Source organism: Agelaius tricolor, unplaced genomic scaffold (genome assembly GCF_023055355.1).
Source record: "Agelaius tricolor isolate 1412-34295 unplaced genomic scaffold, bAgeTri1.0.p SCAF_1, whole genome shotgun sequence".
Classification (NCBI taxonomy): Eukaryota; Metazoa; Chordata; class Aves; order Passeriformes; family Icteridae; genus Agelaius; species Agelaius tricolor.
The window spans coordinates 50,437,680-50,451,034 of NW_027269261.1; the positions used below are offsets into that span (position 1 = coordinate 50,437,680).

Genomic DNA, 13,355 nt, shown 5'->3' on the forward strand with positions numbered 1-13,355 from the left:
AATGCTTTACACACCTTATCATTTATGTGGCTCCTGCCCTGTGATTCAATTCCCCTTCTGCATGCTGATTATCTGAAGTTACCACCAAGGAAGACAACACAAGTATTAAAAGAGAAACAGTTCATTTTCCTTTGTGAAGTTGCCAGACAATGCTTTAGGCAGCACTTCCAATGATTCACGTACTAACAGGATTACATCTATTCAGAGGAGCTTTTTGAAAGCTATTTACAAAACATTTTGGTTTCAAAGGATTTATTTAAAAAAAGATCCAGATGTATTCTTATGCTGGATGTCCCTAATACTTCCTTAAAATTTAAGGACATGAGTACATATTTAACTCAGTTTGGATTTTTTACATTGCAATTTATTTTTACAGCCAAAGGGCAGGGTAATTTTCTAGGGAATAATGGCAGGCTGGGATGAGTGGAGTGTTCAGAGTGCAGCTGTGAGCCATTGGCATCACTTGATCATTAATCTCCAGGAAGCATCCTGTATGAAGGGGCTGAAGTTACTGCTCCTAGAGAATAATACCTGGAAAAAATGAGCAGATGGATCATTTTTCTGGTGCTTTAGTTCCAGTTAGCATAGGGAAGGCATTTCAGGGAAGTGCCCTTAGACTGAACTGACAAATCAGTCTTTCCTGCTTTCTGTAGCCTTTCTCAATAGTCCACTCGGTTTAGCTGTGCAGTACAAACAAGTATAAACAGGAGCAGTCACAAAAAGCTTCATGCTTGCTCCAAGAAGGTAACACTTACATGCGGCCTTCTCAACTATTCCCTAATGAAGAGTTGAGTTTCCAATATCCCTCTTGGTAGGTGACATTAAATATTAATTTTATGAGTCATTGTTTTTGAAGAGTAAAAAAGAATGCTGTGCTTCTTAATTTTACTATTTGTAGAATATCATCCACATTTTTGCTCCTACAGCACCACCCCTGTGGAAACATACCACAGCCTAATTAGTTATAAGAGTTCTTAAGTGAAAGCTTCTTTAAAAGTAATCTTAGCAGATCTCTGTTCCTTCTTACCTTCTATGTTCTTTAATTAGAATAAAAATCCTGTCCACATCAGACAAGAAAGACTTGCCTCAACTTATAATAATATATTGCTGCACGTGCTGAGGGTGTAATGGTAAAGTTCCAAGTGGATGATTACAAAACATTCTATTATAAAACATCCTATGATAAAAGAAGAGGTAGCTGTCACCTAAAATACATGATAAGCAAGTATGCCCTGGTTGTATTTGGAATACAGTTTTGCCTGGGCCTTCAATTACCACCTAGCAATATCATCACATTTCTGCACATTAATTTTCCCTCAGTGAGTACCATCAGGGAGCTGTTCTGGGGTTGGCAGACAACTTTACAATTATTATAACCCCACTGAACCTGCACACTTAACTTCACAGGTATTAAATGCACAGTAGCCAGGGCCTATCTTTATAAAAGTCTAACTTTCTCCATGTGGGAAGTGCTCTGGTAGGGGCTGAAACTCCTTTGCAGCAAGCAGCTCACAGCTTTAGCAGTGGACGTGCTAAATCAGCTCTTTCCAATAAGGTGTGCATTTCCTTAAACAGCCATGGCCAGCATGATGTTGTTGCCCTGCATGTTTTGTATGTTATGTTTTTTATTCATTTATTGCATTGATGAAGAGGCACAAGTAAGAACGAGTTAGTAGGAGAAAGAGAAAGAGGCATAGCAAACAACTGTAGAGGGAAGCTTTCATGCTGTCATGCACACTAACCACAGACGTTCAAGTTCATTCTGGGGTGCTACCATACACCCATAATTAGATCAGTGACTTTACAGCATCCGGCAGGGAATCTGGAAAAATAAGTGTCTGAGACATGAAGCCTCTGCTGTTACAGGATTACCTGCATCTCCAGACAATGCAGCTGTGCTTTTACTCCGAGCCAGGAATGAGTGTGTGGGCATCAGGAGCCTGCTAACGATGCTGCTCTCCCATGGACTGAGCTGAAGACGGCGAGCTGAACATGCACCATACAAGCAAGATGTTAGATCAAACACTTCACAGATAACCACATGCTGCAGAGTGTTAGTACTCCTTCCTCACTACTGCATACCATGAAAATCTTGAAACTGTCCACAGTAGTTCAGTTTTGCATTTAATTATTACTCCTTTTTAGCAGAGGAATTCCTATAGAAATATGTACATCTGAACATTAAATTTATGTTACTGCCTGTGGCATTATGGCAAATTGTTACCAAATGAGTACGGATATTCTGCACATCTGCCACATTCCACATTAGGAATCACAGGATAATTTCCCTACTAGAGAAACAGTTGCCACTCCTAAATATAGACTTCAACAGAGATGTTTGTGTCCCAAAGGCTTCCTACACTAAAGATATATAGTCTTCCAGTTACACTTAAACACCTTCCAAAGTTTGCCAGCCTACTTAGAAAAACCAAAGAAGGCCGCTCACTGCTATACAGAGAATTGTGTCAATGAGGTTTTATCAAAGCACTGCAAAAGGATTGTGTGCCTCAACTGCAGATACCAAGCTCAGCAGCTGCAGTTGTCTCAGTAATAGGTGAAGCCATAGAAAACAGTTAATATATTTGATCATTAATTCTCTGTCCACAGATCCTGCTAATGAACACTTTTCACATAGTTGCTCTGTTTTGAAAATGCAATACATGTTGACCTGGCTGCAATCACACTGCTACTTTGCTTTTCCCAGTGTCGTCTAATGCAAACATAGCTTGTCAATATAATCCTTTTATCTTGTAAAGTTTCTTTACTTTTTTAAAAATACTAATTAAACATTTATCATGGCAAAGCATTAACCAGAAGAATCCTGTAAGTTACTTTCTGTATTGAATTGGGTATTTCTTTGATATTCCAATGCAACAAATTGTTTCATTATGACTATCACAAGCCAAAACATTCAACTACTTCCCAAAGTAGTTCATTATAGTAAGCTTACACTACAGCAGTAATCTTGATATTGCAAGCAAAAGCAGGTCTTTTTACACCTCAGCATTCATTTACCTTACTTTAGTGTTTGCAGCAACAAAACTGCAGCTTGAATTTATGAGGCTTAATCTCTATAACATTCATTGAAGTGACTGGCTGTAACAAACTTGACATTCATTTGCATTTTTAAAGGAAGAAATCCATCACTTTTAATAGACATAAACTCTGAATCTGTCTTTAATCTACTCCTTGCTGAGCGCCATGAAAAGAGAGGGTGATCTCAATCTCCCCCTATGAAAATATAATTGCTTAATCTGCCCTCAGTGCTGTTTTGCACTTCTCAAATTGCTCCCTTAAATTCCAGTAATGCAATAAGGGGCATTACTACAGAAATATAGGACTCTCAAACACAGCAGGCTCTTTTCCTAACTGTCCTTTTACACAATGTACTATTGCCAGAGCTTTTTGTGATTAATGGTTCCATTCTGCAATGGTAGAGATTATACAGACACACAAAATACCCTACAGAGACCTCCATTACAGCACACACATTATCATTAAGCTTGCAGTTTAACAATGTAGAAATCACAGAGCTACCATTAAACTGGATGCAGCAATGGCAAAGCCTTTGCTTCCTCTCATCTCCAGGCCCCATGCTCAGTATGATCCCTGTTTAAAGCTACTGTTGCAGGACAATAGATTCTTTTTTGTGGTCTCAGGCTTTAGTAGGTGAGGCTCACAAGTATTATTGTGGATGAGTTTGGAGAACTCTTCTACCATAGTTTAACATAAAGATCACACAACTTCAGAAAGCAATCCTTGATATTTTAGGCCAGTAAACCAGTACTATATACACTAACCATTTCTTGGCATTTATCTTTACATGATAAGTGAATGTTACCATGTAAATACAGCCCTGTGGGCCAGCTGCAGGCCTTACGTCATTATATAAGCTTATATAAGCTTCCAGAGATGAAATAATCTCAAGAGGACACAGCTAAGAGACTGATGATTTAGAACACCAATGTCTCACCTGCCATGTCTCACATATTTCATATTCCTTGCCCTAAAGATAAGTATGGTTTAATTATCTTAGGCCCTAACTCAGGGGAGCTTGTATCCACATCCCCTATTAGAAGCAATCACATGTCACAGCATCCAACTGAAGCACTCAGGCAGTGTTTGGGAGTGAGTTAGTTGACATGCACAACAGTGAATTAAAACCAAAAACTACTTTCTCCATATAAGTAATAGGCCTGGTTCGAGATGTCAAAATAGTTTTAGCCAGGAGTGAAGTACCCCTGATTCTCTGCAATGGGTGTAGATCAGAGTTTGTTCAGATGCACCTTGGCTTTGTGGGCCAGGGTCATCACATAATTAATTTTCCAAATGCACAGCTACCTGAAAGCATCACACTTCACACATCCAATACATATTAACAGATTAGCTCCACCTAGAACAGACAAACTTTCCCCCACTGGGTTCCAACTACAAGAGTATTAATATCTAAATGCATTGAACAGCTTCAGTTTGGTGTCTAAACCACACTGGAGCAAAACTGAATACCAAACAAAGAACATCCCAGAATAATAAGATCAACTTTAAGACGATGAGGTCAGGGTTTTTTTTTCCTGCTCTTTTTGTTTTTAATGCCTCAGGGTGATATTTTCAAGATTTAGTCTTTCAAACCATCTGACAGACAAGGGGAAGCAGTATTTTTTGTTCTCATGATGTGTTAAGCTATCACTCATAGAATAGGGCTATTTCATAGAATTATAGAATGGTTTGGGTTTGAAGGGATCTGAAGGATCATCAAGTTCCAACCTTCCTCTCATGGGCAGGGACACCCTCCATTAGACCAGGTTGCTCAAAGCCCCATCTAGCTAGAAATTGGGCATCTACAATTTCCATGGGCAACCTGCTCCACCTGCCTCCTCCAACCTACCTCACCAGCCTCAGAGTGAAGATTTTCTTCCTAATATCCAATCTAAACCTTTCATTTTGAAGCAATTAGCTCTTGGTCCTATTACTACATGTCCTTGTAAGAAGTCCTTCCCCAGCTCTCTTGGAGGACCCTTTTGCTGTAAAGTCTCCCTGGAGCCTTCTCTTCTCCAGCCTGAACAAGCCCAAGTCTCTCAGCTTTTATTGCTCCATTTTCACACAGGAAGCACATTTGTGATAGGCTTACTGGTACAAGGAAGTACCCTTACCCCCAGCCACAAGCAGGTTATTTTTAACAGATTAAAGATCTTTACAACCTAACTTGTAACTAAAAAACACACAAAGTTGCAGGGTGCTGGCAAAGTAAATTGGTTACAATCACCTGTACTTGTCTTCAGGATATACAACCTGAATACTGGAAAGTTGTCTTAGCAGCAGCAGAATAATTTGCAAGTAAGCAAACAGCAGCATTTGATTAGCTGTAGGAACAGATGGGAGGCAGGGATTTAACAGGCCTTCTGATGAGCACCACGAAGGAGACTCTCATTGATAAATGTGGTGTTTGCTTATACACATACACAATATGGTGAAGAGTACATAGGAGGAAACTGCTCTTTCTACAGGAAACAATACTGGAGCCCCTGAATATCTTCTACAATGGTTGCAGAAAACAGTGATGCAGTGACTGAGACAATCATCTGCTTGAAAGAAAAATCACTGCAGAGAAGGGGAGGAAAACAACTAGGGTGCAAGTTTTGCAAAAATTCAAGTATGTAACTCATACCTCATGAAAAATAGTATCCCTTTGCTAAGCTTTCCTTAAAGAGCAGAACTGCCAAAATCTATTGGTCAACAGCAGTTTTCTCCAGTTGAATGTGTGTTCATGTTCTGTTACAGTTTCAACTATTCACTAACTACAGTAACATAAAAGCATGAGAAGCATGTTCTAGCTGCCTGATTGTACAACTGTGATAAAGAGCTATACAGCAATACAATGCTTGAAATGGCATCAACCAGTCTTTTAGCCAATTAGTTAATGAAAACTTTTGTCTTTTGCTGCACCAAAAAAAAAAAAAAAAAAAAAAAAAAAAAAATTGTCCTTCAAATGATAAAAAGGTACTGCACAACAGATGACAAGTTCTTGTTGACAGCTATAAGCCACTTAGTAGGTAAGCTTATCATCCTTATCTCCAGCTCACTGTTTGGCAGGTAGGAGTCTGTATCACAGAGTGTGTTGAGTGGGTGCCCTCTGGAAGGTGAAATGGGGAGCAGGCAGTCACAGCCTTCCTTTAAGCACCTGCATTAAGAGGTTGAGGCCACTAGAGAGACTAGTGGCACTTCTCCAGATACATGGCTCAACTAGATTTAGGTATCTGACTTTGCATGAGAAAAAGCATTTATAGCATTTGCATTTACTTTCTGTCTTGGAGCCTGAAAAAATCACTAGAGACTCCTAAAGGGTTCTGTGCTGTTTTAGTAAAAATGCCAAGCAAAAATGCCTCAACATTTTGACAAATGGCCATCACTTCCATATTCCTTTTTTTTCCCTACCATTAGACTGCCTAATATTCTGTTTAAGTTCTCCTGAATTTGAAATGGGTGGCAGAAGCTAAAACACTGTGTTACAGTCCATAAGAGACTATCCTTCATACTTAATGCCTGCTGCTGTTCACCTGCCCACTTCACCAAGATCCTTCCTCAAAAAAAGCATCCGGCAAAGAACAGCAATCATTTGAAAAAATTTACACACCTGAAAAGCTAATAAAGTTAAAACTGACTGGATTTCAACATTTAGAGCAAGAAATGACTAGTGCTTAGGAATAAATTATTTCCTAAGGTAATACTGTATTTTTTACAAGTTACCAGACAGTAGAACTAGGTTTGCCCCCTAAGATGAACATGGCTCATCAAATCAACCAGATAAACATGTTCACTCAAACGTGGAACTTGGTTAAGACACACAAATAATGACATCAACCAGACAACGCAACTACAAAGTCCATTTAAAAAAATTTTTTAAAATAATTTTATGGATTGAAATGGGACAGAACTCAGTAGAGGACAAAAAAAAAAATCCCTACCAAGTACTTTACTGTAAAGCTCTTTGCACAAGTTACACAAGAGACATTCTTTTATAAAACTTTTAAGCTCAATGCTTCAATCTCATAAGTCCTCAGAACAGCAGCAGAAATTCAGCTATGTTAATTTTTAAAAGCTTGATGGTTTGTCTTTTTTCAGACTTGTAAACATCAAAAATGTACACTGAAATGAAGCAACCTTTGAGAAATAACTGGACACAAAAAGTCAATAAACAGACAATATGAAAAACATCCACACCTCTTCCATAAAAATAACCAAAATGCTAATAAAATCAGAAAATGTAATAAAATAACTGCTTGAAAGCTTCATGCAACATGTTCTTTGACATTCAAGAGCTATTACCAAAAAAGAAAGGAAAACAAAATAATGACAAAATGGTCTAATGCAAATAAAAGGTCACACATGATTGCATGCACTATGGAGTGATGTATTCTTTCAATAGTTGTACCTCATTTACTAAAAACCTGACAGAAGCACTGCTTTTATCATTTGCTAAAGTAGGATTGTTTAGGTAAGTTCTCTTGTTTTAAAAAACAAGAATTATTTGTTCTCACAGGAAAAAATGTTCAACCATTTACTTGTCACATTTGAAGTCTTTCCACTACCACTTAGATGAAGTACAGAAAATGACTTCAGAAGCTTGTTTTATGTGCAAAGTAATACATCAGTATAGAACATTCTTTCTTGCTGCTCTTTTAATGCTTTTTTCTTCAAAACTGTACCTCTGTCTGGAGAATTTAGTAATGTTGCAGATGAGGAGGAGAGCCGCTTGTTTATGACTGGATCAACATGTTTCGAAAGGTTCATTGTTGAAACAGACCGCCTGTCTCGATCTAAAACAAATGGAGATAATGCTAATTGACAGCCCACATGCAACAGTGCAAGTTCCTAGCTCACTAGTGGAAGGAGGAAAACAGGACTAAGGTCACTCCTGCTCTACCACAAGAACTTCCAAAACAGAATGGAATTCTCAGTAGACGTTGTACAGGTGACTCAAAGACTGGGCACAACACAAGTTAAGCTTCAAATGTGTAAAACATTCTGTTCATTATCACTCAATGGGTTGCAATCTAAAGACTTTCAATATTGTCAGAAAATCTCTGCTCACAACTTAGAATAGAAAGCTTCATGGAAGGACTAAGATGCTCGGAAACACAAAGTTATTCACTAAAACACCACCCTGCCATCTGAATAAAAGGTGACAGGGCACTGTTACTAGGCAGATGGTCAATATTGTGGCAATGGCATGCTGAAAGATTAAGAGAATATTAGTGCACAAAGGAAGTAAGAGTAAGCACAAAAGAAATTAAAAGATTTAGTTAAAAATCCCACAGTTATGTGTAAGTTCCAAACTACCTACCAGAATTATTTTCAGAGTGCTGAAAATCCAGCTCAGCACACACCTTAGCAGATATAAAAAAATCAGCCTCTGTGGAAAGGACTTGTAATGCACTACTTGGCATACATAACACGAAAAATTTATAATTTGATTTCAGTTTCTCTACATTTTAGAGCGGTATTGCATCGTTTGCACAACTGTTGCAGTCAGCATCTGCTTCCTGCTGAGGGGGTGATGGTTACTTCAAGAATAGAGACTGCACACTCTTTGTGCCTATGTGTGCCACAGAAAGTTTGCTGTGTCCCTTTTCTCTCTCTCAAAAAACACCCCAAACAAAAAGAGCTCCAAGCTCCGTGCTTCAACTACATATTCCCCATTACAAATTTTCATCTGCAAATCTGAGATCCAAAAGATGCTGTGAGAATCAATTCTGCTTTTGCTTACGTTTTAGCATGTACTGAACCTCAGCACGACTCAGCAAAGCACTCAACCATGCTGAAATGCAATGAGGCTTGAGTGCATGCCTAACTGCTCTGCTGATTCATAGTCTGTGTGTCCAAAAATGTGTCCCTACACTGTTTGCAAAGCAGATACAAACTCAGGACAATGACAGCATTAAGGATGCTGCTGCTGAAATATTATTTGCCACTGTTTATTTGTGACAAGTGTATTAAGATTGTATTTACCTGTTCTGTCCCAATAGATTAAACTATACTCACTGTGTACAAAAAACTTCACAGAATTTTTCATAGAGTCTATGAAAAAAAAATTAATAGAAACAGAGTCTGTGAAAAAAATTCATAGAAATAGAGTCTATGAAAAATACCTTAATTCTCCCCAGGTCTATGAACTATATAGGATCCACTATAACTTTCTGGACTGAAGAAAGATTCTCCTTACTCCATGTGATTATTTGCTAACTTTAATGTTAGAATGACTTGGTGAAGGCATAGAACTGGCAGACTGGATACTGGGAGGGGAATAAAACTCAGAAATGGGTTTTAAAAAGGAGAAAGCTAAATGTTGTAACTAAGAAAAAGACCTCTGTAGGCTGTCAAGATGATCCCAAATTGATCTATGGGGTAAACTGGAGAATGCCCTGTGCAAGTCACTACTGGACACACTATGTTCAGGCTTCCTGAGAACAGGAATATTTGTGGGAACAGGATGGGGATCTTGATCTCATGTATAATCTGCCACTGAGAAACTACACAGTGTATCAGTACAGCCATAAAGCTTCTATATTTGGTAGAAAGGATGTACTGCATAAACTGGCTTCCTGAAGATGACAAATGACAATATTGAAAATCACCTCTGTTGTTAGGCATGACAACATTTCTCGTGTCAATGAACCTTAATTAAATGAATGACATTCAGCATAAGGATTTGCATACAAGTGTTGGCAATACGAATCCTATAAATGTAGAATAGGCCAAATGCAATCCATTGCCTGGAAAATTGCTGCTTTCTTTATCCAAAAAAAAACCAAAAAAGAAAGAAAAAAAAGGAATTAAAATACCCATGAGCAACGAAACAGCCAACGCAGCTGGTTATGTGTCTGTGTTCATGTGCAAAATTGTAAATCCTACATGCCAAAAGGGTTTTAGACAATAACAAAATATTCAAATTTTCTCTCCTTGAATTCCAGCAGATAGAATATTATGCTTCATTTCAGTGAATTGTGCCAAATCTTTAGAGTCAGCCAGCAGTAACTCTCCACCAGAAAAATAAATAATAATGAAAAATCTGGTACTAACAGTTCTAATCTATCAGCATGGTGTTAAGCATGCATTGCAACTACATGAGGGTGGTTTAGTTACTGATGATCTCACTTCCTGAGAACTAGCTAGAGGTGAAGGAATAACAAACCACAGCATTATGTACCAGGTTTTCTAGCACCACCCAGAGATTTGAAGTGGTGCTCCAGGCCTGCTAAATCGAGAAAGGTGAATGATGATTCAAAATAATAACCTAGGGACAGAACGCAAGACAATGATTTTTCACAGAAAATAAAATAAAAATCAAATAAGTTATACAAAGTTAAGCAAAAAAGTAACCTTTTATGAAAAATAACTGTTTACTGAAATTATATATGACAAAGATTTCAGAGCATTCTTTTCTCAACTTTTTTTCCTCCCCTGATGAGAGGTTAGACACATAGAAATTAGAATAGGAAGAAAAGAACTTAAAGGATCACTTCCTGTTAAAAGAAGTAAAGGAAAAGTTCTCTTCTGGGAGATTTGATTCACAGTGAACAGGGCATATACACATTAATGACTGGCAGATTAAGTTAGAGAAGATATTTGGGTGGAAAAGCATATAGCTAAAATTCACTTAAACCTAATTTGCCAGTCTTTAGGGGAAGATTCTATTTCCCCAAATTTCAGTACACAGCACAGATCTCTAATTGCAAAGAACAATTTTCCTCCATTGTGTCTTGTATTTGGTCATTTCCACCAGACCTACTTATAGAGGCACAAAGCTAGCATTTGCCACAGTAGCTCATATCACAGGATTGACACAGCACAAGCACACCCACATATATATACACACAAACCAACAACAGCAAAGCAGCAGGAGCGAGAAGCTGTAGCAAGGTAGTTACAGAATAAGTCAACTCCCAAAGAAGCTGTAACTTTTGTTCAGATTTCTTTCTCCTCGTTACCTTTTTGCTACACAAGAATGTCACAAACATGCCACTGCTAGCAATAATAGGACCAAGAGAAAAGAATTCAAACTAACATACACTGAAACATCCTTCCTTTCAGAAGAAGAAATGTAAATTCCAGTTGACTGGTGGGGAAGGGAAACTGGCAAGCAAAGCAAGCCTCCCTCTTTACCTGTGTTATTAATGCGGTTGTGCAGTGCTCCTCCCCAGGACCACCTGTTTTGCCTTTGTTTTGGCTTCTGGCTTCTTTCAATTGTGCGACGTACAACAGCTTCATGTCGTTCCTTGAGTACAACAGGATAACACATTTGGATACTACTGGGTTCTTAACTTTATTTTCTTGTCAAACCCTGCTACCCTCCATCACATGGACAATACCAAGTAGGCATCTTAGGTCTTTAAGCTTATGTGCTGCCTACTTAAAACACACAGACTAAAACAAAATTAAGCAGCAAGTAAGCCATAAGTAAGTTAGACTGTTAAATGAAATTTTGAAAAGGTAAGATCTGTTTAAGTGGCCCTGCCACTACACAAACACACCCTAGTGCTACTTCCCATGTACTAAATACCAGAAGAGTGGGAGAGATAGGAAACACGACACCCACAAGGATGAGGTGGCTTAGATAGGATCACACTGCCCATACTTCCCAGTTTAACTGGGAGACAAATCAGCCAAGAGCATATTTCACTGCACACTCATTTCTGAAAAGGTTTTCTTAGGGCAACTTATATTTAACTACCCTCAAACTGAATGGCTAAGAATTAACAGATAACCATACAAACCTGACCCAAATTGTTTTTCTGCATGAGTTTGCACAGTGCCATACACAGTAATCCAGGCAGGCTCAGCTTCACTGCATTTGATTCATAACAGAAGCAGTACCTGTTCAAGTAAGGCTTAAAATCCTTCCACACACACTGTCATACTGACCATGCTCATGTTGCATTGTCTACATCAGCTCTTAGAGAAAAAGGCTGATAGTACTGTACCTTAGGGCAAGAGTAGTTGAAAAGCTGTTTCATGACATTCGTTCTTACCTTCTCTTCTTCTAGTTTCTGCCTTCGCTTTTCCTCTACGGCAGCTCGCCTTCTCTCTTCCTTTAGCCTCTGCTCTTCTAGCTTCTTTCTGCGTTCCTCTAGGTGCTTCTCATAATGTTGCCGTGCTCTCTCTTCTCTTTCTAGCCAGACGGATTCTCTTGCAGCTGTGAGAAAAATGGGAAATAAAAGTATTAACTTGCTTTATGTAATGAAGTCTTTAATACATTTTGAATAACCAAGGTAAATGGAAAGAAAGCCTTTTGAACTCTCTTTCTTCAGAGATACATAATATCCTTACCTCTCCTCATGTATGAAAACATACCCTGGTCACACACTGATTTTATGTAATCTCAATATACTTACTATGAATTACCAACAGTTATTTGAGCAGACAGTTTCTTCATGGAAGACAGGATTTTTTGCCAGCTTAAAATGCCTAAATACTGAAGTCAGATGCATGTGAACAAACTTCTGTTACATAAACCATGCTAATTCTCTGTAATATTTTACTGGAAAAAAAAAACAGTGAAAGAGAGGTGAAACTATCAGAACTTTCACCTTTATTGATCAATACAGATCTCTTATGATAGAAGTGGATGGAATAACAATTCTAGCACCCGGACCAACAGAAGAAGTTACCCACCAAAGAAGTCTAAAGGTAAACATTAATCTGTCACATAATTCCACTTATACACAGCTTCAAACAGCATGTTTCAGAAGAGCTAATCAAGATAAAACAAGAAGCCCTACACAGGACCAATTTGTTTCCCTATCAGGGTCTGAATTTTCATTAATTTTGTAGATGCAGGCTCAGACTGAAGTCCACATGAAACCACTGATGATACTCTGGATCTCTCCACACTGGTGTCTTGAAAGCTTTGGGACCCAGAGTGGACCTAGATTGTTCCCTTATGCAACATTGTATGTTTGCAGTCTAAGTCAGTGCTACCATCACACAGGAAATGCTCTAGAGACTTAAAGAATCCTTTCACTACAGTGGTACAAAAATTAATTTAAAAAACCAAAATCCAACAAAAGCAAACCAACCTACCACAAAAAAACCCCAACCCCAGTGCATAAATCCTGTTACCTAGACCCTGAACACACTAAGTAACCCAAACAATGTAGTTGTTCAAAACTGGAACTCAATCAAACCCTTTTGCAGAAGACTTGAAAAATCCATTATCTTTGAAGGAGCTAAGGGCATCTAAAAAGCATAATTGCATATATCTCATGAAAATCCAGCTTGCTGTAGCATGTCAGCTTTTAATGAATATGTCACTTATGTACAGACTCTATTGATCATATCAAGATGAGCTGCTGCCGTGA

The 13,355-nt window shown here is 38.3% G+C and overlaps 1 protein-coding gene across 5 annotated transcripts in view; it reads right to left on the minus strand.

Annotated features, from left to right (window-relative positions):
* MAP7 (microtubule associated protein 7) overlaps nucleotides 1-13,355 on the minus strand; it is a 109,348-nt gene that overhangs the window by 23,172 nt on the left and 72,821 nt on the right. For 4 of the 5 annotated variants that reach the window (XM_071433674.1, XM_071433673.1, XM_071433658.1 and 1 more), the window contains exons 4-7: nucleotides 12,027-12,190; nucleotides 11,161-11,272; nucleotides 7,704-7,814; nucleotides 1,873-1,986 (exon numbers count right to left, since the gene is read on the minus strand). In XM_071433674.1, the coding sequence (XP_071289775.1) occupies nucleotides 1,873-1,986; nucleotides 7,704-7,814; nucleotides 11,161-11,272; nucleotides 12,027-12,190 (501 nt within the window). The remainder of the gene's footprint in view (nucleotides 1-1,872; nucleotides 1,987-7,703; nucleotides 7,815-11,160; nucleotides 11,273-12,026; nucleotides 12,191-13,355) is intronic. The other variant, XM_071433675.1, reaches the window with a different exon arrangement.